A 25,648-nucleotide genomic window follows, 5' to 3' on the forward strand; every position below is an offset into this window, starting at 1 on the left:
GTTCGTTTTGAAAAATTCAAATTGCAACATATGCACAAAAAAAAATTATTAAATATTTATATTATATAGTATAATATCATAAATTAAAAATAATATCAAATAAAAGTGAAAGAAGAATAATATTTTTTTAAATAGATTGTATTAAATTAGTTAGAGAAATATTAGTAAATCCTATAATTAATTATGGAAATAATACAATTCTAAAATTAGATTTGGAAAGTATCCGGTGTATGTATCCAAACCCATTAATCTATCCAACTTTAAAATATCCAATTACAAATTTCGGGTAATTTTTTGAAATTGACCCGACCCGAAAGCAGTTTTTGTACTTCTCTTTTACTAATATAGGGATTACATTAGTTTTATTGTTTACTTTACCATTTTCTTTTTCTTTTTGAGTTTTGTATTGAAAAGAAAAAATAAAAATATTGAGAATATGTGGATAGGCCAAACTTGGTTGTATTTGCTAGGTTTCTTTGTCTACGTCGTCCTAACAAAAGTATTTTTACAGATCTCTTTCTTCGTTTGATCGGCGCTGATGATTTCATCATCTCCCATATGGAGACTGACTTCAAAGTCACTCGCGAGGCTTCCTTGTGTGTCGAAGCTATGGTCATCAATGTTCATGACCAAGTCCACGGCTAAGCCGCGCCTCTTATTCGCCATTGAAGAAAACGACTGTGGTGTGTGGAGTTTCTTCTCGTCGCCTCAGCTGGATAGTCCATATGAGAATACTTCGTCGACGACTCTTGTAGCAGCCGCCAAATTTCATGTGAGATTCTCTCCAGCCCGGCTACTGATCAGTCATCATTATGACCTAATGTTTTTTTCATGTGGCTACGACTCTGGCTTGTTACATATGTATGGTTCTCGATACCAAGCTAGACCTATGATATGTAACCCCATCACAGGACGGTATGCGATCTTACCCGAACGGTATACTTACCGAAAGGCGTATAGCTTTTTCGGGTTTGACCCGATTGAGAAGCAATACAAGGTATTGTCCATGGCTTATCCATTTGGTCCTGGTCGTCATAAAATTCTTACATTTGGAAATGGAGATATGGGATGGAGAAAGATTAAGTGTCCCTTAAAACATGAAGTTTCGAGTGATGGGGTACGCATCAATGGGGTTTTGTACTATTTAGGTGACTCAAGTAATTGTACAGATGGTAATGCTGAAATGTATTATCATGTAATAGTTTGCTTGGATCTTAGGTCTGAGGAATTCACATTTATTGGCATAGATATGTTTTGTAAGTTGATAAACTACAAGGGCAAATTAGCTTTGATTTATTGGGAGGATGATCCATTCATTTATAAGTTTTCTAGTGGTACGACGGATTCTAATGAGTTGCATCTGTGGGTTCTAGAGGACGTTGAGAAACAGGAATGGTCGAAACATACTTACACTAATTTGAGGTATGACGATTCCTTCCGTCGTGAGGTTTCCATAGCTGGAGTGACTGCTTTGGGTGAAATAGTTTTTTCGATGCGCGAGTATATACCTGAAGAACCGTTTTACGTTTTCTACTTTAATCCCGAAAGGAACACTCTCCAACGTGTTGAGATCCAAGGTTTTGGTGAAGCGACTAAGGAATATTGTCGTGTTCGCACCTTTGTAAACCACGTAGAAGATTTTAATGATAACCAGTTAGAGCAGCTCAAGTCAGTCCATCCTCCATTGAAGGATTCAGAATATGTAGAACCATCAGATTCAGAATCTGACTGATCAGAAGGAACAAGGAGAAGAACATAGAGACAAGATTGGAGTTAGGTGAAATAAATTGGCATGTCATCTTTTTTTCGTCAACCTTATTTATCCTCTTTTGATTTTTAACTTTTCATTTTTACGATTTTGATAAATCATCTTTGTCAAAGCTCCTACATGAGCTGGTTTTTTGAAGGTCATTTGTTTTTTTATCACACTCAAACGTTCTAAAAGGTTGTTCATCTGTTCCTGCATGTTTTTGCTTTGTTTGCATTGTGCAGATGAGTACACTTGAACCTATTTATAATCTTGAAAGCTTTGGTTCTGTATTTTTTCTTTGCTCTCGTTTTTGTTTGAAGTTATATATATATATGTATTACTAAGCGCCAAATATGTGCCAAAGAGAAATATATGCTATATTGCTCAGTCAATTTAGCTTCAACAATAGAACGTGATATGCCTCTTCAAAGATGTATTTGATGTAACCAGTACTATATACAGCCTAAATTAATGAGGCAAGTAGTGTTTGAGCAAATATCACAGCAGCTTCTAATCTTGTTCTCCATAAACAAACGATGCATATCAGCAGCTTGTAATTTGCTAATTCATCACATCGAAATTAATGAAGGCTTATATCTCCTTACATATTGATCGAATTATCAAGCTGGCAACCTTCGATGAAGCTTTACCTCCTTACATATTGAAGTGGAAGCACTGGTGTGAGCTATGAAATGCATGATGGATGCATCAAACCGCGAAGTAGCTTCCTCATAGATTGTTCGACCTGGTGAAGATGGTAAAGTAGCTCCCCCAACCGAATGCCTTGCATTTTCCACATATTTGGAAAATGTTTAGGTCTTTGCGCACAAATTTTTTAGCTCTTTCTCTTTATCTCTCATTCCGCGACAAGCTAATGGTAAAGTAGATAATTTGGCACGTAGAGTACGTACTAAATCGTTTTTAGGTTTTTTTTTGTAAACAACATTCCTCTGGATTGGCTCTTTTAATTTGAGCTTCCCTTTATAGTTGTTGACAAAAAAAAAAATGTACTACCAAAATATGTTAAGAAAGATTCAAAAACAAATTTTTATTATTAACAAAATATATTATTAAAAACGAATTTGGGGAACTAGTGGAAAGGACAATCGTTCCGTCTTTTTCCTCCCTTCTCTCTCTTCTTGGTTCAGATCTAGATCTATATCATTTCTCGGTGGCTTTTGGTTTTCAATCCTCTGATTTTGCTTTGTAACACAAAAACGAACCTGATCTATTCTCTGTCAACCTTGGAGGTTCCTTTCCTCTCGATGTGGTTTCAGATCCGGCGTGTCGGTCGAAGATCTCTGCTTGAGCTCCTCCGGTTTAAAGACGCCGGCAAGGAAAGCGGTGATCTTTGCGGCTCAACCGATAGATCGGATTGTGGTTCCACGGCGGAAGTCGACAGGAGAGATGGTGGATTTGGTTGAATCGCTATGGAGGTTAACGGAAGGTCCGTTTGGATCGTGATGGCCGCCGCTGGTTTCTGGTGATTGGACAACCGATGAGCCGTCGGCTTCAAACACCACCGCGTCTTGCTTCCTCCAGGCCGGATAAAGAAACCAAGTTCGACGATCGGAAGGCGGTCAAGTCGGGAAGGAGAGGCTATGTCGGAAGTAGGTCGGCTCGCTTGGTACGGGAGCGGCTTACAACGTGCCGGGTAGTCGGACGGCTGGCCATTTTGGCAGATATGTAGCGGGTTTGGCCGGTCGGGGGAAAAGAAATGGATGCGGGAGTCAGGTGCTTCCCCTCCGTTGCCTATATACCTCGCCCGGTCGCAAAGTTGGCGATCTCGCAACCGCCGGATTTCATGGCCGGTCGTCTGCGTCCCGGTGTCAATATGACACGAGCCTCTTTTCCGACGATGACTTTTCCCCGACGATCGTCTTTTGTTTTTGTGTTTAATTGTAATTTTCAGAGCCCATTAAGGGGTAAATCTTAATAACAAAGCCCGTTAAAAAAATAATATAAATATATATATATATATATATATATATTTGTATAGAAATTTGGAAAACGGCCAATTCCCCCATAAATTTAGTTGCTTTATCGTATTCATACACAAAACTTTCGAGTGTGCTTATAACTAGATGAACTAATTTATATTTTGAATTTACAACATAAATTATAAAAATGTGGCCAAAACCTACAAATCTAACGATGCCATTATTTAAACTGTTAGTGTAGCTAACTGAGATGCCACATATATGGACAAAACGGCTGTGTTTTGCAAAAAATAAAAGTCTAAAACACAGAAACAACGTCGTTTCATTAATTTTAAAAGTTTTGAAAGATAGGCTTTTTCAAAACTTTTAATATTAATGAAACGTCGTTTTGTGTTTTAGACTTTTATTTTTACCCTTTTCGATATGCTATTTCGATATTTACCCTTTTCATTTTAATAAAGTAATTGATATCAATGCATGGAGATTCAATCATTTTCACATACTTGAAGTTTTGGTTGTTGTATTGTCTATGCTCTAGTTCTTGTAAGAAGCTATGTATAAGACTTGACGAAACTCTTGAGAGGTTAGTTTAGTTTAATTTATATAGTAGCTTAGTTTTTGAAAGGTTGAAAAATTTTATGTATCAATATAATTAGAGCCGTCTCTCAATTTGTGAAGGCCACTATCTCAAAATATTAAAAGACTGGTTTTATACATGTTTGAGTTTCGAATTTGGGTCTATCTCTCTAGAATTGTACTATTATAGAGGACCACAGGCTGATGCTTCACCAGCTTGGTCCATGGGCCGACTCTGAATATAATGGGTCTTGTCTTAAGAGGTTAATTCTTGTCAAATGTCTTTGAAAGATGAAAATTTTAGCGAAAAGTCTTGTCTTTGGGGGTCTCAAGAACATTGTCTTGTTGGCTTGTTGCTTATGAGTTCTCTGTCTGAATGCTAGTATCTATGTTTTATGTTTCAACTTTTTTTTTACTCTATATAAGATCTCGATCTCCCTGTTCTTTTTTCAACAGATTTGTTGGATTTGTTATTAGTGTGTTTGTGTGTGATTGATCATATCCATTTTGTGATACTTTTCATGACTTTATTGTGAGTTCCGTTTTGCGCAGAGGTTTAAATGAATTGATTTGGCCACCTATGTCATCAAAGTGCACTTATATTTTCGGTCAAATGTCCTGAGAGAACTCCACAGTTAAGCGTGCTTATGCTGGAGTAATACAAAGATGGGTGACCTTCCAGGACGTGGTTGTTGGAACTATGCGAGTGAGATCAAAACACAAAAGAAAAGATCATGTGGTGATTTGTAGGATCGGTGAACAAGTCTTTAAGCCTCTCAGACGTAGCAAACCAACCCTCGAATATGGGTGAGCTCACGAGTCTAGTGAGAGTATGTGAGGCCCATTAAAAGAGATGGACCCATAGATTAAGAGTGAACATAGAGTCTACTGGGAGAGGTGATGGTCGGGGGGATTTTGTAAATATAAGTGTTTAAAATCATAAAACAATATCATAATTATTTAATTCATTAACAATTCCGAAAATTTTTGGGTCCCTTAAGTAAATAAAAAAATTTTATTGACTTAATTAATCTAAGAATCAAATAAGTACTCTATATTTATGTAACTTTTAAATGAGTTTCTACAAATCAATAACTAATAACATAAAAATTTAACATAATTTAATAAAATCTTGATTGAATAACAACATATATTCTAGCTGTCTTTGAGAGATGAAAATTTAGCGAAAAATGTCTTTGGGGGTCTCAATAACATTGTCTTGTTGGCTTGTTGCTTCTGAGTTCTCTATCCGCATGCGAGGATCTATGCTTTATTTTTCAACTTTGTTTCTTGTATATAAGATATTGATCTCCTCTGTTCTTTTTTCAACATATTTGTTGGATTTGTCATTGGTGTGTCCGTGTGTGATTGACCATATCTATTTTTTGTGATACTTTTCAAGACTTTATTTTGTAAAGAAAATTGTTTAAAATCATAAAATATAGGGGGAATTTCAAAGACACCCCTTTTCCAATATCACTTTGTAAAAATACGCCACTTTCTAATTTTAACAAAAAGTCACTATAAAATTTAAAATTTATCAAAAAAATATGTGTAAACTTATATTTATAGACACAAATTATCATTATATTTGTGTAAATTTATATATATATATATATTTTTCACAAATATCGTATAAATACCTTTTAAAGACCTTATAAAAACTTTGTAAACCTTTTAAAAACCTTATAAAAACCTTATAAATACCGTTTATAACTTTTTAAAACCTTATAAATATTTAGATTTGTCTCCCAGTAGTAATGATGATCTTGATGTACCTTATCAACCATATAAAAGTTTATAATTTTTCATATTTGAAAAGGGGTAGTTTTGAAAATTGATAGAAAATAGGGGTATTTTTAAAAAGGGGTAGAATATTTCTCAAAAATTCTCTAAAATATAGCATAATAATTTAATTCATTAACAACTTTATAAAATATAATCCTCAATCTATTAACTCCATATTTATGTTAATTTTAAATAACTTTATACAAATCAATAACTAATAACATCAAAATTTAACAGAGTTGAATAAAATCTTGATTGTGTTGTTATTCACAAACCTTGTGAAAAAAAAAAACAATATATTTTACGTAACATTAAAGACATTAAAACATTTTTTTTGTTCAGGTCGTTAGCTTGGCCCAATATTTTTTTTAACCGACTAAAATCGGAACATGTAAGGGAAACCTAGCTACAAGCATACAACATATATTCTCTTTAGTATGTATATATATATTGCTAGGTTTCTCTAGAATTTAACATATCTCTTTCTTCGTTTGATCGCAAAGCATAATGAGTTCATCATCTCTCATATCGATTAATGATGATCTCATCCTCGAGATATTGTCGAGACTGCCTTCAAAGTCAGTGGCTAGGTTTCGTTGCGTGTCGAAGCTATGGGCATCGATGTTGTGTAGTCTATATTTCAAGGAGTTGTTCTTGACCAGGTCCTCGGCTAAGCCACGTCTCTTATTCGCCATCGTAGAAAACTTTGGTAAAGGAGGCTCAAAAGGTGTGTGGCGCTTCTTCTCGTTGCCTCAGCTTCTGAATCCATACTCAAAGTCTTCGAGTCTTGTTGCAGCCGCCGAGTTTCATTTGAAGTTCCCTATGCTGATTTATCATAATACGAACCGACTGTATTTTCAACATGGCTACAACTCTGGTTTGGTCTATTTTTATGGTGCTCATTACGACAATAGATGTGTGATATGTAACCCTAACACAGGAGGATATACACTCTTACCTTATCTGAAACGTTACCGAAAGACGTATAGTTTTTTCTTGTTTGATCCGATTGACAAGCAATTCAAGGTATTGTTCATGGCTTATTGTGATCTTAATCATAAGATTCTTACGGTAGGAACTGAAGATATGAAGTGGAGAACAATAAAATGTTCCTTGCAACATAAAATCGCGAGTGAAGGGATATGCATTAACGGGGTTTTGTATTACTTAGGTGACACGTCTTCTTGGGATAATGATGATTACAGTATAGTTTGCTTTGATGTTAGGTCTGAAAAATTCACATTTTTCAAGGTGGAAAGGTTTTGTAGATTGGTAAACTATAAGGGCAAATTAGCTGTGGTTTATTTCGAGGATGATGTCGACACTCTTTCTTGTCGTTATAGGGAGAGAGATCATGTCGAAGCTGATGAGATTAATAGGTTGCATGTGTGGGTTCTAGAGGATATGGAGAAACAAGAATGGTTGAAATATGCCTACACTTGGACTGATGATATATTCTTCCGTCGTCGTCAAGTTTCTATCGCGGGAGCTACTGCTTCGGGTGAAATAGTGTTTTCGATGTGCGAATATACACCTAAACAACCGTTTTATGTTTTCTACTTCAATCCCGAAAGGGAGACTCTCCAACGTGTTGAGGTCCAAGGTTTTGGTGAAGACTTTTGTAATGTATACACCTATGTAGACCACGTTGAAGATGTTAATGTTAATGATTTAGAGCTGCTCAAGTTCGTCCATCCTCCATTGGAGGAGCCAAAAGAAGAAGAAGAAGAAGAAGAAGAGTATGATGAGTATGGAGAAGAAGAGTATGATGAGTATGAAGAAGAAGAAGAGTATGGAGAGTATGAAGAGTATGAAGAAGAAGAAGGATATGAAGAAGAAATAGAAGACAATCAGATTGAGAAAGGACAAGGAGAAGAAGATAAAGACGAATGATTGGAGTTAGAGCTTCAAATCTAAGTGTTGAGTAATTGAAATGGATGCTTGGAGATTCAATTAGTTCACATACTTGAAGCTTTGTATAGTCTTTGCTCTTGTTCTTGTTTGAAGCTATGTATTAGCCAGCCTTAAAGAACCTCTTGTTCTTTAGTTCTTCATAGCAATTTGCAACACATAAATTTACTGCTTATATTTTTCTCTTTAACGATCAAGCTTTCTACATTTTGGTGTCAAGAACATGGTTTTTTTTGCTGTTCTTAGTTGTTTGTCTTAAAATTATGCATAATTTCTTGGTAGCTTAGTTTTGTAAGGTTGAAAACATTTGGTTGTCTGCATCAGTGGCTTGTCTTGGAGGTTAAATTTTTGTTCTCTCAAGAACATGGTTTTGGCTGTTCTTTCTTAGCCTTCTGTCTGAATTCGAGGATCTTTGCTTTATGTTTCAACTTTGTTTCATGTATATAAGATCTCACCTCTATTCTTTGTTGGATTTGTCATTTGTGTGTGATTGATCATATCCAAAAAAAAGTACATGATAGAAATGGAATCTAGTATCCAGCTTTGGACACCAAAGTTATTTTAATAACTTTGGGTATCAGATTCTTAATCTTGTGATAAAGGAATGGTCTTTGCCTTGTCTTGTTCCTTGTTAATCTTATCCTCTTCTTTACCGAATCATTCTCTCAACAGTTGCCATGGAATAAAGTCATAAGGTTTCTTTCTTCAACGCCAAGTCTCTTTCTCTTTTTCCACAATGGGAATCATCTTATTTTGTAGTATTTATACTGTGGGATCGAAGAGCTTTCCTCGAATCAGTCTATCAAGAAAAGATTGGTGATCTCATATCAGATATGTCAAACGTCAGCTTTCTTGAGTTGCAGTACAAGCTCTCTAAGAACAAGATGTTGAGGAAGCCTTCAAGGATGTTTTCTAGAGACAGACAATCATCGGGCTTGTCTTCGCCCGGACCAGGAGGCTTTTCTCAGCCTTCTGTGAATGAGATGAGACGTGTTTTCAACAGATTTGACTCGGACAGTGATGGGAAAATCTCTCAGACTGAGTACAAGGTGGTGCTGCGAGCGCTAGGACAAGAGAGGGCGATCGAGGACGTGCCCAAGATCTTTAAAGCGGTTGATCTTGATGGTGATGGGTTTATTGATTTCAGAGAGTTTATTGATGCATACAAGAGAAGTGGAGGGATTAGGTCTTCCGATATACGAAATGCTTTCTGGACTTTTGATTTAAACGGGGACGGGAAGATAAGCGCTGAAGAAGTGATGTCGGTTCTAAGGAAGCTTGGGGAGAGATGTAGCTTAGAGGACTGCAAGAGGATGGTGAGAGCTGTTGATGCAGATGGAGATGGTTTGGTTAATATGGAAGAGTTCATGAGGATGATGTCTTCCAACATAGTCTGAACAGAGACCTCTTTCGATCTCTCTGTTATTGTACTTAAATTTCATTGCTCATTCAATCTAATTTCAAAAACATGAAAACCTTTGTACTTTGAATCGACATAACCCCCAATAAGATATAAAGCATTAACTTATTCAAAAGTTAGTACATAAACGGACTAGAGCAGATGAGAGTTGTAACAACGTAGCAAATACTATTCCATTCCCAGCTACTAGCAAACTTCTGACAAGAGCTTAGAGCGCTATACATGATCCGAAACGAAAGGCATGGAAAACGCGGCTCTACCAGTAATCACCACAGGAGCATTTACCGTCTTTGAAGTGATGGAAACGTTTGTTGTCTCTCACGATCAACTCTCTACCAATGATTTTGGACATGATCTTGATAAAGTTGTGACAGTCACCACAAACACGGAGATTCTTGATGATTGTGAGCGTCTTCCGAGGTGGGGTGCAAATGATACCATAAGCAATCGCTAGCCTCTCACTGTGGTAGAGTAGTGCCTGTTCTTTGGCCTCTTGATCGATATCATGCAGAACAAATCGTGTGTCTGGAACATAAACCACTCCCTTCTTTGCAGCCATCTCCTTGGCTTCATCCTTGTAAAATGTCAGATTTCGGAACTCAAGGATCCTACTCTTACTAGTAACCATATTTGTTTCCTTGAATGATTTGGGTGGAGGGGTAGGAATCTTGTTGGTAACAGCCTTTGAAGGGTCAAGATCAACCATCAATTCCTCTGCGTAATCCTCTAAATCGATATCTCCATGTAGCCGAGCATAGTTCCTCATAGCTTCCCAGAACTCAGCTGTGGGTTCAAAAGGAAGGTCACGGATGTATTGCTCTGCCTCAACAAGATGTCCACATTTTCCAAGAACACCTAAAACACCCAAATAATGTTCTGTCTTTGGAGCAATCCCATGCTCGTTTTTCATCGAATCGAAATGCAGAAACGCTTCTTTTATCCCGCCCACAGTAGCACAAGCCTCGAAAACAGTAAGGAAGGTCTCCTCATTTGGCTTCAACCCTTGTTTAGCCATCTCCTCGAACAAATGCAACGCATCATCTCCCATTCCGTTATCACTATACGCTCGCATCATCAAATGCCAAGAATCCATATCTTTATCAACCATATGATCAAACACTCTCTTAGCATCAGTAACACTCCTACACTCCCCAAACATACTAATCACAATATTGTTCATTTTCGGATCACCTCTAAACTTAGACTGCAGGAAATGATCATGCACCTTCTTAGAATGCTCAAGAGACTTCAAATTCGCACAAGACTCAAACAACAAAACAAAACATTCTCTATCAGGCATAGCTCCCTTATCAAGCAACTCAATCGCATCTTTATATAACCTACGCTCACACAACCTCACCACCTCTTCAACACTAGGAGGAGCTACCTCATTCGTCTGCTGATTCATCTGATTAGGGATCTGATTCGAGCTTCTTGGTGGTTGCTGCTGCTGCGGATTGTAATACTGACTCTGAGGACTTTGTTGAACATTCTGATTCTGATAATTGTTACCAGGACCACCATATTGTGGCCTTTCACCACCGTATTGAGGCCTTTCACCACCGTACTGAGGTCTTTGACCACCGTACTGAGGCCTGTTCCCACCGTATTGAGGTCTGTTACCACCGTATTGAGGATTATTCTGAGGACTCCACTGATTAGGGTTTTGAGGAGCTCTTTGATTAGTGTTCGTCTGGTTCTGATAACCTTGAGAATCGAAGCTTTGAGGAGGTGGATATGGCCGTTGTGGTTGAGACGGTGGTCCAGACGGAGGATTCTGGTAGTAATCGTTCGTGGCGGCGGATGTGCTCAGGTTTTTGATCGGAAACGAGTTTAGGGTACCGGAACAGTGGAATTGAGAGGAGAGTCTGGGAAATGAGGAACGTACTTGGAGAAGAGAACCTAATGTGACGATCTTTTGGGTTCGTGCGCAACGAATCGCCATTAGAGAAGACATTTTTTTGTGAGGTTTTTAGAAATGGTGAAAGATTAAAACCCTGTGGAATTGCAAAACCCTAATTTGGACAAAAAGGAGATTGGGGATGAGAATATTCGTAGGAGGAAGAAAAATATGATAAGATTTAGATATGGGTCGGATAGGTCTGTTAACGCCATTTGTATTTGGGCCGAGTTGGGCTAAGATATTTCAACTTTAGCTTCTTTGAGTTTTTTTTTTCTTTTACATTTTTTTATTAAATAAAAACTTTGCACTTTTGCAGCCAAAGACCAACTATCCGAGATTTGTGTTCCGATCCGGAATTTTGTTCAATTCCGATTTGCAATTTAAAATTGGATATCCGAATCCGGCGTATTTTATGTTTTAATAATAATTTTTATTATTTATATATTATCTTGTAAGAAAAAATAAATACAGATATTTGAAACTTCCGATATTTAATATAACGGATCTAAAACCAGATCTTAAAATAATAGATTCACCTCGGCTTGGACAAAAAAACGGTATCTGAATACTCAACGTGGAACTCAATCCAAAAAAACGGTTCATATAGAGTACGGATATGCCTAAATAATCCTATTGGGTTCTATATTGCTAAACTTATGGATTCGGGTTAGGGATCGGATAATATTAGATATCGGAACCCATAAAATCTAAACAATATAAAAATATCTAAATATGAATAATAGTAAACATTAATAGTTACCCACGATTATAATTATAATTTCGAATATATCAATTAATTTTATACCTAAATACTCAAAATAATCAAACTAACAACATTCATTTGTTACATATGTCAAAATTTAGCTAGAATTATTTAAATTTAACAAGATTTTTATGGTTTTGTCTCGGGTACCTGGTAATTTGGGTAGTAATTCATTCTAAAATTTGTAACCAAAATCCCTACTATAGTAAAAGAGAAGTACATAAGGGATTCGGGTCGGGTTTTTCAAAAAATTCCGGGTTAAATTTTCAATCGGATACTTGCCAAATTTTTTGTTAAATAAATCTATGAACTCCAAGGAACTGAAGATAATACATACACTAGTGATACATATTACATTGTTTTATTAACACATTTTCGTGTAGACAAGTAACAACATATATGTCTATCTATACAGACTTATTTTTTGAGACTTGTACACACAACATTTGAAGATCCCTCATGTATATGTTAGGTTGTAATAATCATCATATCACTCTATTTACATCTTCCGCATCCTATACATCCTCTTCCTTTCTAAACATCTCGCGCTACTACTTCCCCCCCATATGATTCACATTACGCGTACCTTGCTTGGTTTCCGCGATTTTCATAGTCTTGAACGGAAAACGCGTTTCTTAAAACCAAGATTTGAGTTCTTACGGGAGGAGGAAGTGGCATACGGTTGGCCGTTGAGAGAACCCGCAAATCTGATATCCCACCCTTCGATGTTCTTTGGAACACATGAGTCGAATAGGAATTGCCCCAGAACGCTGTGAGCGTTTATACTTGTTGGTTGGAGTGGGCGGAAGGAGGATCTTTCTCTCTGTTCTTCTTGTGAAGTTGATGGATCATTGCTGCTGCTGCTGTTGCTTTGATACGGCGCTGAGCTGGGTAAGAAAAAGTGATCACATGGCCCAGTGGCTACTCTTCTTAGGCTTTGGTTAGATTTCACAGCAACTTTCTGAAGGTCGCATATTATCTCAGAGATCTCATCATGCGTGTGAGCTCTTTCTCCGAGCTGCCGGATTTTCTGTAAGTGAACTGACATGGCCTTTTCTAGAAAGTTGGAGATAACAGCTCGGTATTGTATCGGGTTATGTGTGTAGTGTCCTGAAGAAAGAAAGGAACAAAAAAGACAAAAAGCTCAGATTTTGTAGCAATGACATACAATCAAGATTCAAGATCAAAAGCAATCTCCAAGAAACAGACTAACCATTATCATAGAATGCCTAGCCATTATGAGACCCCATTGGCATACGCCACATATCATAAATATTTTCATAACCATAACATGATATATGTCATGACTAACCTGCATGAGGAGAATTTTTCCACTTGACAACCTTAACGTCTCCTCCCAGTTCCTGCAATTGATGGGTGAAGCTTGAAATTACTTGCTGGGGAGCAAGGTCGTCATTCTCCGAGCACAAAATGAGATATGGAGCCCCGATTTCCTGGAAACGTAAACGGATAAGTTATCTTATGTTAGCTACATATTTGATAAGCCAGAATCAGAGAAAGCATAGAAGCTCAATGGAAACTTACAACAGATGAGTAGAGAGCATGCCAGTACTCACTACGTTGGGATTCAAATCTTGTAAGATATAAACCGTCCAGCCCAGAAGAGATCCCTTTAGCCACCCAAGATACTAGTCTTGAAGGCCCAGACATTCGCCGTATGGTGGGATGTAGTGCAAATTTCACATTCAGATCACTTGTGAAATCCAATGGCCCAGAGTCGTATACATGTCCACAAATACAGTTTCTAACCAGCTGGCTAGCATCCTTCACAAATTGAAAAACCAAGGATGAGTCTAAATTGAACCGAGAGAAACAGCATAACTAGACCCCTTACCCAAAACTAAATGACCTGAGCTTTAATGACTTAAATGAAACAGTATAAGAGACAATTCTCACCGGATGTATTTGAGCTTCACAATCACCCATGATCACCTACATTATTAAAGATTCTTAGATACCATAAGAACAAAACATAAAATCATCACAAGATGACCACAAACTACCTCAAAGTTCAAACCTTTTTTAACGTACCTGTAATACTTTGTACATACAAGCCTTAGGAGCCCCAGAGAAAGCTAGAAAGATAACAGGACATGGTCTAGCCTTTAGCTCCTGAACACAATAGTAGCAACATTTAAAGTAACACACCAAAAGCAAGAAGAGAATAAGCATTTATCCACAAAATATATATGTATATCTTCCAATAAGAACCTTACCTCAACAAGTTCAGAAAGAAGATGAAACGCTAAAGAGAGAGCCATTTCAGGGTAAAACCTGAACACATGTGACAAAATCCAAAAACTACTTTAAAAGATTCTCAAAGTATCAAACATAGAATATTTAAAAAGCTAAGATTCTATACAAACTTGATTGATACGAATCCAACAAAACAATCTCACACCCAATTTTTCTTTTTTCAATTTGGCTAATCAAATCTAATTTAGAAGATTTTAAAGAACAAAAGATTCAAACTTTCTAATAAATGCTACAAAAAAGCCTTCAAATTTGTAATCTTCAACACATCCCCATATCAAAAACAAACACAGTGAATTCAAAAAAGCAATCTCACACCAAATCAAATCTAATTTAGAAGAGGTTCAAGCACAAAAGATTCAAACTTTCTAATAAATGCAACAAAAAGCCTTCAAATTCCCTATCTTCAACACAAACCCACATCAAAAACATCAACTGAAACTTCCCAAATCAGCTAATTCGCCGGAGACTTAACTCAGAGAAGAGAGAGAGAAAACAACTTACGCAGTTAAAAAATCAGCTCGGCAAACAAGAGAGTTCCAACCAAGAGAAGAGTAAAGATCAACGAAATTCGAAAGATGGTTATCGTTAATCGAACTCCAAACAAAGATGACAACAACACCGTTAGATCCACCACCGTCCACCGCCGCAGAACCAGCAGTATCTTCAACAACATCCATCTTCTTCCCCCAGTAAACCCTTCCACCGCCGATCATAGCTTCAGCTCCGGCGAAAAGAGAAGAGATTTTTGGTTTATTATGGATTGTGTGAACCAAAACTCGAAAGATGAGATCTTTGGGATACGGGTCCGTGGTTGTTATCATCACCCACGTCAGATCCTTTCATCCTTGTGTGTTTTTTGGTTTTACCTCTTGGCGTATGTTAGTGTAAATTGGGTTATAATGCGCCTTATTTTGCCACGTCATTGGGTTACAGTAACGGTCAAATACGTAAAGAACAAGACTTTTGTGTTTGATCAGTGCAAAAAGGTTTTCCTTTTTTTATTACATAAAGCTTTTTCTACATGGACGTTAGATATTGAAGAGCAAACTCTTTTTTTTTTATATATATCTTTTTTCTAGATACAATGTTAAATAACGTAAAAACTAATTTGGGTTTTCAATTGTACGATATACATTCTGTTATTTAGATGATATACATGGTCATGAAATTTTGAATATGAAATTTGATTTAGAGAAAATATGGATTTTTGAAGAAGTTTATTTTGCAACTATCATTAGATTTTAAAATATATTGACAAAAAAACATGTTGTTTCAGGTTTGGACGGCAACATCGTAGCATTGTTCCAAACTAACATACAATCTTCCGTTATAGGGTTACCACGGAAGTAACTTTCAAATGCCAATCAAACAAGACTTGTTTGTTTGTTCCATTTAAACGAAAAGTGCAAAAAAGTTTATCTTTTTAATAACATAAAGCTTTTCTACATGGACGTTAGATTTTGAAGAGCAAACACTTTATATATATATATATATATATCTATCTATTTTCTAAATACAATGTAAAATAACGTAAAAATAATTTGGTTTTTTAATTGTAGGATATACATTCCATTATTTTCATATAAAATAAACCAAGATTTAGATGATAGACATGGTCATGAAATTTTAAATATGATATTGAATATGAAATTTGAATATGTAGTCCATTATTTCTTCTCATTTAGAGAAAATATGGGTTTTGAAGAAGTTTATTTTGCAACTATCATTCAGATTTTAAAATATATTGACAAAAAAAAATGTTGTTTCAGGTTTCGACGACAACACAACATAAAACATATATTGTGGTAGTATCATTGTTCCAAGCTAACACACGATCTCCCGTCATGGCCGTTACCGTGCAAGTAACTGTCAAATGCCAATCAAACAAGACTTGTTTGTTCCATCTAAACGAGAAGTGTCAAAAGGTTTATTTTTTTAATAACATAAAGCTAGTCTAGATGTACGTTAGATTTAAAAGAGCAAACTCTTTCTTAAAATAAAAAGTTAAATCATATTTAACAAAAAAATGGTATTTTGCTGTGACAGTATATATTCTGTTATTTTCATATAAAATAGACCAAGATTTAGATAATATACATGGTCATGAAATTTTGACTATGTTTTTATTTAATATTTGAATATGTAGTCCACTATTTCTTGTTAGTCATAGGAAAAATAGTTTTGAAGAAATTGTTTTGAAATTGTCGTCCAAATTTAACAAACATATTGAAAAGAAAAAAAAATGTTGCTTTAGGTCTCGACCGGCAACAAAACATAAAACATTTGTTGCGGTAAAATTATTGTTCCAACTAACATAAAATCTCTATTTTGTAGGAGGTTGCTCACAGCAAAGATGATATGATGTGAGCAATTATATACTCCAATTCCACCTCTAACACATATGTAGATGTCTTTTTATGTTCTATATGTAAATAACCTTTTTATGTCGCATCTCTAACAAGATAATAGTTATATTCAATAAATTTTGTTTTTCAGGAAAAACGTAATTTACATGATATGTTAAATGCAAGACTATCACAATAAATTTATTTGGCATATATATGGTTAAAAATCTGGTATAAAAAGACAACCGCAATAATTTTTGTAATCATTATATTCTGCTTATGTTAAATTGCTAAACTATCACAATAAACCTATATGGTATATATGATGATATTCTGGTATATAGATTCTACCACAACAAGTTTCTGTACAAATTCTGTTTTTTATCCTTCAAACATAAAAATTGGATCAGTTTTATGGTTCTATTTGTATATGCTTGTTGATTGACCTCAATTTTTTTAATATAACATTCATACAAAGAAGATTATCTATAATTCCCAAAATATTTATAAGATATTAGAGTCCCAGTCAACTTAAATTTTAATAAATAAAAAAAGAGTCAACTTAATTTTTTTTAATTATATACATAATGGTAAAGACCCGCTCACATAATTTATACAATTCAATTTGCTTAGGAGATAAGATAAATAAGTGAATTACTCAAACAACTCCAAAAATAAATGTAAACTATTGTTACTTTTTCAAAATTATTCTTATCCTCATAATCTCATATTATTACTTTCTTGAATCTTTATTGAGTCGAATCACTTAAATAAACTTCTTAACTACCAAGCCAGCTCCAAAAAGCTTAGAGCGATTATCTTTAATATTTCTTGCCTTAATGCAGAAATGGCTTCAGCATCCTTTCATTATGTTCGTTGTTAGAACCATGCCACAATAGACTCACTAGCTAAAGTTGTTCTGTTTTCAGCTATCTCTTTCTCCCTTTCGAGATTGTAACCAAACTTTTTTATTTAATTCCAACTAGTTTGCCAAAAAAAAAAAAAAAAATTGCATATGTGCGTAAGGCAACATGATGATAAGGCTTGGCATAGAGGGGGTGCGAGCGGTGCTTTTGCACTGGACCTTTTTAGTTTTGGAAAATTTTTAAAGGTTTTAGGGCCCTCAGTTTTTGATATATTTACAAATAAAGGTCTCAAGTTTCTCAAATCTGCAAATAAGAACCTAACTAATAAAATAATTTTTTTTTTTGACACAAAGTCTAAAAAAAACTTGAGCCGGGCCTGATGATGATCATGATTATTAATGTTTGTGAATATGTGACCATGAATACTTGACTCGATGAATTATTTATGTGTCTAGATCGACACATCAGAGGATTCACTAAAGTATAAACTTTTCGATCATTTACATTATATTCTATATGCTCTTGACATGACAATCTCTAGTCATTCATTGAGACTTCAACTTATGCATTGGAAGTATTGTATAAATTTACTGACATGAACATATATGCTAAATGCCAAACCAAGTTCCATGCATGCTTCTTCCATATACACAGTCGTTCACAACACTCTTGGGAACCAGGCCCGGCCCAAAACAAATAAGGGCTCTAGGGCAAAAAAATTTTTAGGACCTTTTAAATATGAATTTTTTTTTCCTACTAACATAAAATCCTAAAAATTGGGTCTCTTATTCTAGGTTTTCTAAACAAATGGGTTATTCTCTATTTTTTTTAACTAAAAAGGGCTCTGTACATTAGGGAAAAAACAAATTTAGGACCCTTTATTGGGCCTTTTTTCCTTAAATTTTTTTTTTTTGCTCACGGGCCCTTGGGCTGTCGCCCTTGCCCTACCCATCTGAGCCGGGCGTGTTGGGAACGTATCTTATTTGATTGAACAAAATATCATGATACTGTTGGCATCTTCAATGTTTGGTTATTGTCTCTTTACTCGGCATCATTGCCTCTCACACTTCATAATTTATTCAGTTGCAAACTGATCATGAGACTGAAATGATTTTATATCCAACTAACCAAAAATTTATTGTCTTAGAAATCAACCAAACCTCATATTGGTTTTCCTGTAAATTGCTACATGTTTGTTTTATAATTGCAAGTAACTGCAACTGCGCTTTTAAATCGCAAAATATTGTTTGTTTCGTAATCGTGCGATTGATTTCTATGACTAATCACTAGGGCCGACTCGGAGTGAAAGCCTATCAAACAGATGTTTTAAGCATCACAAATATATTTAAAATTTAAATGCATCAAATTTTAAAATCATGTTAGTACATAAGTCGAATACTACGTTATAAGGTTCAACATACACGATTCGATACTCGGATACTTAGTTTAGTCGCAAGATCATGCGTCTGTCAAACAAACAATCAATCCTAGTCGCAATCACATATCTCATGCGATTGTCAAACGAACAACATCTATATCTCATGATCCTTCATCATAATCAAATTACTAACATCTCCTTTGGAAAACTCCAACTATCAACTATAATAACATTTGAGTCATACTTACCTTTTGTGGCAAAGAGCAATTTGGTGTTTCACCTTTCGTACCGCACATCACCTTTTAGTTACCATTTCGCTATTTAGGCACATCTCAAAGTGAAAAATCTCAAAATCTCTCACACATTAGTAAAAATCTTGCAGACGCCACAGAGCGCACTACCTAGCTAGCCACCACATATTTGCTTCCATAAATGTTAAACTAGGGTTTGTTATGGGGTTCCAACTCAAAACCAATTGGCAATGAGTGGATTGTCCCTAACCCTTTATATATTACTTAAGTTCTCTCACATCTTCCGATGTGGGATCTTTTCTCCACACGCCCCCTCGAGATAATGGCTCTTTTAGCCATTAATCTCGACAGAATCCATCACGCCCCCTCGAGATAATGCTCTTCTAGCTATCTCGATGGAATTGGGCCTTCTTTTGGGCCATCAATTAATGGGGTGATCGGGCCTCTATCCGGGCCGGATTAATTAATGGGTCAGCGTGTGTTCGGGCTCTGATACCATGTTAAACTAGGGTTTGTTATGGGCTTCCAACTCAAAACCAATTGGCAATGAGTGGATTGGCCCTAACCCTTTATATATTACTTAAGTTCTCTCACATCTTCCGATGTGGGATCTTTTCTCCACATTTTCTTATGCCATTCATATTCTCTCTCAGTTCATGCAACAACCAAGAGAAGAACATTGGTCTGCTGCAATAAAGGTTGCTAAATATTTGAAGGGTACGCTTGGTCAAGGAATTCTTTTAAGAGCAGACTCCCCGTTACACTTAACGGGTTGGTGTGATGCTGCTCATGGAAGTTGTCGTTTGTCTCGAAAGTCTTTAACAGGCTGGATTGTTCAGTTTGGTGATTCACCGATATCGTGGAAAAGTAAGAAACAGAAAACAGTTTCCATATCTTCTGCAGAGGCTGAATATCGCGCAGTGGGAGCTGTCACGAAAGAACTCTTGTGGCTTAAATCGATATTGCTTGAGCTTGGTATTGATCATTCAGAACCTATGTCTCTTTGGTGTGACAGTCAAGCTGCGTTACACATCAGTAATAATCCTGTTTTCCACGAACGAACGAAGTACATTGAAGTTGAGTGTCATTTTATACGTGATCATATTGTCGCTGGCACTATCAAACCAAATTACGTCCCCACTACAGATCAACTTGCAGATATTCTTACTAAAGCTTTAGGGAAAAAGGAGTTTGATTCATTCTTGTTCAAGTTGGGCATTCAAGATTTGTATGCTCCAACTTGAGAGGGGGTATTAAGGATAGACTTCCTCCTCAAGTAAATAGGAAATTGTATATATCGTTTAGTTAGATTTCCTTTTACTAGACAATTCGTTTTGTATATATATAGACCTTTTGGTCATGCAAAACTGAATACAATATACTTTCATAATCTCTTTGACAATAAATTTTGTCGGTCAAAGTAAACATAATCTACTCTAGAGTTGTTTATATTCGTATATATCCCAAATCTTTAGATTATGATCTTCTAAAAATCTTCACATGTATGATTTCTAAACCAACATTAACTATGTTCTTTGGTTTGGTCTCTTCTCTACTTCAATCAACTTCCCAATGTGTCGGTTGTCTGATTTCATTTCACGATTAACAAGACTCAATAACATGTGAAAACCCAAAAAAACAAGACTCGACAAAATGTGTAGATTAAGTCAAAACTTGAAACCCAAAAATCCGAAAAATCCAATAACTAACGAAAAAAAAAGAAGCACAAGTCAAACCTAAAAATATGGAATGGGTCACACGTTATTAAACAATAAACAATACTAATACAATACTCTCTTTATTATCTACCTGATGCTTCTTTAATTAAAATTAAACACAAATTTTATCATGTCGGAATAATCCAAAACGACACCGTTTTGTAACTCAAGAAGACGAGCTTCGTCTCGAGCTTTGCGCTTCAATTCCCAATTCTTTTTATTTTTGCTTTTTCTTATTTCTCCTGTGTAAGTGCAAACATCTAAATTCCCAAGAAACAAAAAGAAGTTTAATTAGAGATCCGTAAATTCAAAGCAACATCAACGTTCTTAAGCATCTCCTTAATCATTTGTTTTTTATAAAAATTTATTTTTATTTTCCTGGAAAATTTTTCTTTATTGATCAGAGAAAAAAGCTACTTTGTGTTTTCGATTCATTCATTATTGTGTTTTTTTTTAGCTGGAAGGTGTCTGAATAATTCAATGCTCTCTTCTTCTCCTCCTCTCTAAATCTCTCTCTCTCCTCCTCTCTCTCTCTATCTTTGTCTCTCTATCTCGTTTCTGAAGCTGCCATGGGCGATGAACACTCTCTCATCCCAAAGGTACCATTTTGTTTTCTGGGTCTTGAAGCTTTTCCTCTGTTTATGCTTAATCTGATTAGGGTTTCTTGTTCTCTGTATTCTAATTGACCAAAGCTATGATTTTTATGAGTTTTGGTTTGATTTCTTCTGTAAAAATTGAAACTTTCTGTATCTGAGGTCTTGCGTGAATTTGGTTTTCTTCTTTTAAGGCAAAATTAATGATGCCCATGTTGTTTATTTGAGCTTGAATTAAGTTTTTTTGTTTCTAAAATAAGCAAAAACAAGTCACTTAACATCATGAGGACTTAAATGTATTGTTTTTTGCAGGATAGTTTTGTCTTCAAGCTTCCTAAAAAGTCCCCACTTGTGTTAAGGATGGTTGTGCTCTTGTTTGTGATGGTATGTGCTGTTTACATTTGCTCCATTTGTTTGAAGCAAATTGGTGTTGTACCTAGTGCTGGGTTCTTGAATGTTGAAGTGTTTGAGAGGCAGTGTCCTGAGCCTAATATTGAACCTTGGGATATACCTTATGTTCATTATCCTAAACCTAAGACTTATAGCAGGTAAAATGAGAGTGTTTGTTTCGTTTTTGATTTGGTTCTTGAGTTTGTAATGCTTGTGTTGTTGATTTGAGTGTTTTGTGGGTTGGGAACTTTGTCTAGGGAGGAATGTTCGTGCAATCCCGTTAGGTATTTCGCGATTCTATCGATGCAGAGATCTGGTAGCGGCTGGTTTGAGACTTTACTTAACAATCATACTAACATAAGCTCGAATGGAGAGATCTTTTCGGTTAAAGATAGGAGGGCTAATGTGTCGACCATTTTCGAGACCTTGGATAAAGTATATAATTTAGATTGGTTGAGTAGTGCTTCTAAGAATGAGTGCACCTCTGCTGTTGGTTTGAAGTGGATGCTTAACCAGGTAAGGTTCTATCTCTTTGTACCGAATGGTTACTTACTGTTTAAAATAGCTTAGATGCTGGACTATCAATTTGTGATTTATATTAGAACAGATCCTACAATATGATATGTTCTCTAATTAGTTACTTGGTTAGTGTTCAGGCTATGTAATTATAGTATAGGACTATAGGTTTTAGATTAGAGCTGCAATCTTTTGCATTACATCCACAATATAGACTGTTCTGCTTCATGGAAGAACTGTTTTGTGATTGTAACCGCTGATAAAATGTTTTGACTGTTCTGTCATAAAGAATGATATGGTTCTGGTTTTCATTGATTTATGTTTGTACTTATCTGCCTTATAATATAGACATGTGTTTTATTTTATTTGATGGTTCTGATCTTTGTGAAAGAAATCGAGTTCCAATAGCCTTAATTTGTTTGCTTACCTTGTTATTACTGATATTTTGGTTTGTTGGTGGATTCTTTATATTTCTAGCTCACATGAGTCTTCATATTTCATTTTGTGTTTTATCTTGTCTATGTTATAATGTGATTGGTTGTTGGGGATGAAACATATGCAGGGTCTAATGAAACACCATGAAGAGATAGTAGAATACTTTAAAACCCGAGGCGTATCTGCTATTTTCCTCTTTAGAAGAAACCTCTTACGCCGGATGATTTCAGTTCTTGCAAACTCTTACGATAGAGATGCTAAGCTATTAAATGGTACACACAAGTCCCACGTCCACTCCCCTAAAGAGGTTCCCCTCTGTCTCTTCATTTTTTTCATGTGTCTGCAGATTTGGCTCTGTGAAACTAAACGTTTGAACAAATGGGTTTCAGGCTGAGATATTGGCGCGGTACAAGCCATTAATCAACACAAGTCTTTTGATACCTGATCTGAAGCAGGTTAAAGAGATGACTTCAAAAGCACTTGCTTACTTTAATACCACTCGCCATATCTTCCTTTACTATGAAGATGTTGTCAAGAACCGCACTGTGAGAACATTTTGTATCTTTCAAGGTTCCTAACTAGTTTCACCGCTCTTATTGTTCTTATTTAAACCGAGTCTTTTTCCCCTTTTGCAGAAACTAGATGATGTCCAAGAGTTTCTAAAGGTCCCAAAACTCAATTTAAAGAGTAGGCAAGTAAAGATTCATCATGGTCCGTTGTCGCAGCATGTACAAAACTGGGAAGAGGTTCAAACAACACTGAAAGGGACCGATTTTGAAAACTATCTACTAGAAGATTACCGCAGGTGAATTAACTCTAGGAGAGAGTGATGTACATAAACCTCTCTCAGCAGAAAGGTCAGACCAACTTGGTAGGAAAGTTTTGGTAGTGCCACGAACAGGTTTTGCAAGTCTTTTATCTTGTTTAGTTTATCTCTGTTTCTTCCAAGGGTTTAATCAAGTTAGCTTTTAATTCGATTCATTCTTTATCAGGTTACTAAGAGTTCTCTTGTAATCGGAAACAATGATCTGGTTCATCCTCTTATTTGCTTCTAATGATTAGTACAAAGAACAAAGATCTGCCACTTTGATTGTTGGATTATGGAGTTGTTTATCACATTGGTTGATATGTATTGAGTTCAGTTGATTTTGTAGTCGTTAACTAAGATGGTTTCTCAACTCTAACTATGTGCAAATTGAATCGATGGACACACAAAAGGGACTCTATCTGACCTTTGAGAATTCGATTTGGTTCTTTGGTTTAGAAATCATAATATATATATAATGAGATACTACAATGAGAACACACATGAAATTTCTGAATAGATATTAGAAAATAAATACTAAAGCAATAAAATCCTAAACAAGCTCTTCTTTTATGCTGAAAATATGTTTTAAAGCTTCATTTGCTGACTCCATTCTCTTGTTTGGTCTTCTAAGATTTACCATGGCTTTCTTGAGTTAATTTACAATATTTTCTTTTGTTCTTTGCGCGAAGTCTCTGTTCTCTCTCTTCTTTCGTCTCAGTTTTGTAGTGAGATGACATATGTGCAGCAAATTTTTGAGAAGTATCAAACACGCCATTGCACTTGGGACATGTATATGGACCATATTTTTCATATGGTAGACTATGGGTACGACCATCATATGGATCATCATCATTGTTATCTTTTTCTTCAGTTTCATTGTGCTTGATAGTTTTTTCATAAAGATTGGAAGGTTTCCAGATTTTCTTCAAAAAACGACCATCTTGGAGAATATGTTGGTCATGGTTGTGCGTTGATGACATGAAAGACCTCTCTAAATGATGTGCAGAATCTTGCCGCGGAAAAATGAAATCAAAAGGTTCAGGATTCAAAATCCCGCGATGTTTATCAAAAATATGTGGAGGAGGAAATATAGGATTCCAAATATCAGTTTTAGAATGCATAGCACGTTGATCACGTTCAATACCATATTGTATGGTGTCAAGTGCACTAGTAGGTATAATAGCAGTATACCTATTTGTAGTGGTTTGAGTGAAAGAAATTTGAGTAAGCTGAGAATGATTTTTGACAGAAAAATAATTGTCACTCATCATATGATTTTTCACATGTGAATTGTGAAATCCAAAAGATGATGAAGAGACATGTGAATTTTGTAATTCAAAGGAAGATGAAGAGACATGTGAATTTTGAAAAGAAGTAAAAGGAGATGGAGAATACAAATCTCCATGGTTCGTGTGATCAGAAGTAGTGAACATCGATCGAACCATTCTAGAATTTGGATTCATTTGGTTGGGGAATGAACAATGATTGTTAGTATTATCACCATGAAAATTGAAATTATTTGGAAAAGACATTTTGAAAGATTGATAGATATATTGAAAATAATTTTGTATGCCTATCCTTTATATACGAAAACAAAGATATTAACTTCCAAAACGAAAATTAATCTTTTGTTAAGATTTAAGAAAGGAAAAAAAGGGAAAAAATCTACTTTATGTTATTTGTTTTGAGATTAAATTAAATATTTAGAGAGAAAAATATCTCCAATTATTTATTATTTCCCTGAAAACATCTTTATTTATTTGGTAACATATGGATGCAAATATCAATATATATAATTATATATTGATTTCTTATCATATACCTGGATTCGGTTGATGAAAATATGGATAGTATTCCACTTTTATATTTATGTTATTAGCTAAAGTAATTTACTTTAGGGAATATATATTAATAGCATATTTGTTGACGTTGATGTCAATTTGTGTCATCTATCTATTAATTTTTTTTTGATATGGTTATATAATGTTGCTTTATCATTAATTTCAATAAGTTGATTCAC

General features: G+C 35.4%; 7 protein-coding genes across 7 annotated transcripts; 4 read left to right on the forward strand and 3 right to left on the reverse strand.

Annotated features, from left to right (window-relative positions):
* The first annotated feature begins 538 nt into the window (after positions 1–538).
* Positions 539–1,732, forward strand: LOC111831539 (F-box protein At2g15640-like). The gene has a single exon (XM_023786162.1). It carries the CDS (start codon positions 539–541, stop codon positions 1,730–1,732), a length of 1,194 nt encoding a protein of 397 aa, XP_023641930.1.
* Positions 1,733–6,561: 4,829 nt separating this feature from the next.
* Positions 6,562–7,947, forward strand: LOC111831540 (F-box protein At2g23160-like). Its single transcript, XM_023786163.1, has 2 exons — positions 6,562–7,786; positions 7,838–7,947. The coding sequence occupies exons 1-2, from the start codon at positions 6,562–6,564 to the stop codon at positions 7,945–7,947; spliced, it is 1,335 nt and encodes a 444-aa protein (XP_023641931.1).
* Positions 7,948–8,775: 828 nt separating this feature from the next.
* LOC17893738 (calmodulin-like protein 1) lies at positions 8,776–9,489 on the forward strand. Its single transcript, XM_006299556.2, has one exon. It carries the CDS (start codon positions 8,799–8,801, stop codon positions 9,360–9,362), a length of 564 nt encoding a protein of 187 aa, XP_006299618.2. The 5' UTR covers positions 8,776–8,798; the 3' UTR covers positions 9,363–9,489.
* On the reverse strand, positions 9,456–11,412 carry LOC17893228 (pentatricopeptide repeat-containing protein At2g15690, mitochondrial). Its single transcript, XM_006299489.2, has one exon. It carries the CDS (start codon positions 11,340–11,342, stop codon positions 9,642–9,644), a length of 1,701 nt encoding a protein of 566 aa, XP_006299551.1. The 5' UTR covers positions 11,343–11,412; the 3' UTR covers positions 9,456–9,641.
* A 950-nt stretch (positions 11,413–12,362) lies between these two features.
* LOC17890871 lies at positions 12,363–15,164 on the reverse strand. The gene is made up of 7 exons (XM_006297578.2): positions 14,830–15,164; positions 14,289–14,346; positions 14,104–14,184; positions 13,969–14,004; positions 13,597–13,836; positions 13,364–13,505; positions 12,363–13,161 (listed from the first exon to the last, which is right to left on the reverse strand). Exons 1-7 carry the CDS (start codon positions 15,147–15,149, stop codon positions 12,659–12,661), a joined length of 1,380 nt encoding a protein of 459 aa, XP_006297640.1. The 5' UTR covers positions 15,150–15,164; the 3' UTR covers positions 12,363–12,658.
* A 5,960-nt stretch (positions 15,165–21,124) lies between these two features.
* Positions 21,125–23,973, forward strand: LOC17892091 (nodulation protein H). Its single transcript, XM_006297994.2, has 6 exons — positions 21,125–21,485; positions 21,792–22,027; positions 22,127–22,385; positions 22,948–23,127; positions 23,210–23,365; positions 23,456–23,973. Exons 1-6 carry the CDS (start codon positions 21,456–21,458, stop codon positions 23,627–23,629), a joined length of 1,035 nt encoding a protein of 344 aa, XP_006298056.1. The 5' UTR covers positions 21,125–21,455; the 3' UTR covers positions 23,630–23,973.
* Positions 23,974–24,108: 135 nt separating this feature from the next.
* On the reverse strand, positions 24,109–25,309 carry LOC17892574. The gene has a single exon (XM_006296718.2). It carries the CDS (start codon positions 25,158–25,160, stop codon positions 24,255–24,257), a length of 906 nt encoding a protein of 301 aa, XP_006296780.1. The 5' UTR covers positions 25,161–25,309; the 3' UTR covers positions 24,109–24,254.
* Positions 25,310–25,648: the final 339 nt, after the last annotated feature.

This window comes from Capsella rubella, unplaced genomic scaffold (genome assembly GCF_000375325.1).
Source record: "Capsella rubella cultivar Monte Gargano unplaced genomic scaffold, Caprub1_0 scaffold_3, whole genome shotgun sequence".
Taxonomy (NCBI): domain Eukaryota; kingdom Viridiplantae; phylum Streptophyta; class Magnoliopsida; order Brassicales; family Brassicaceae; genus Capsella; species Capsella rubella.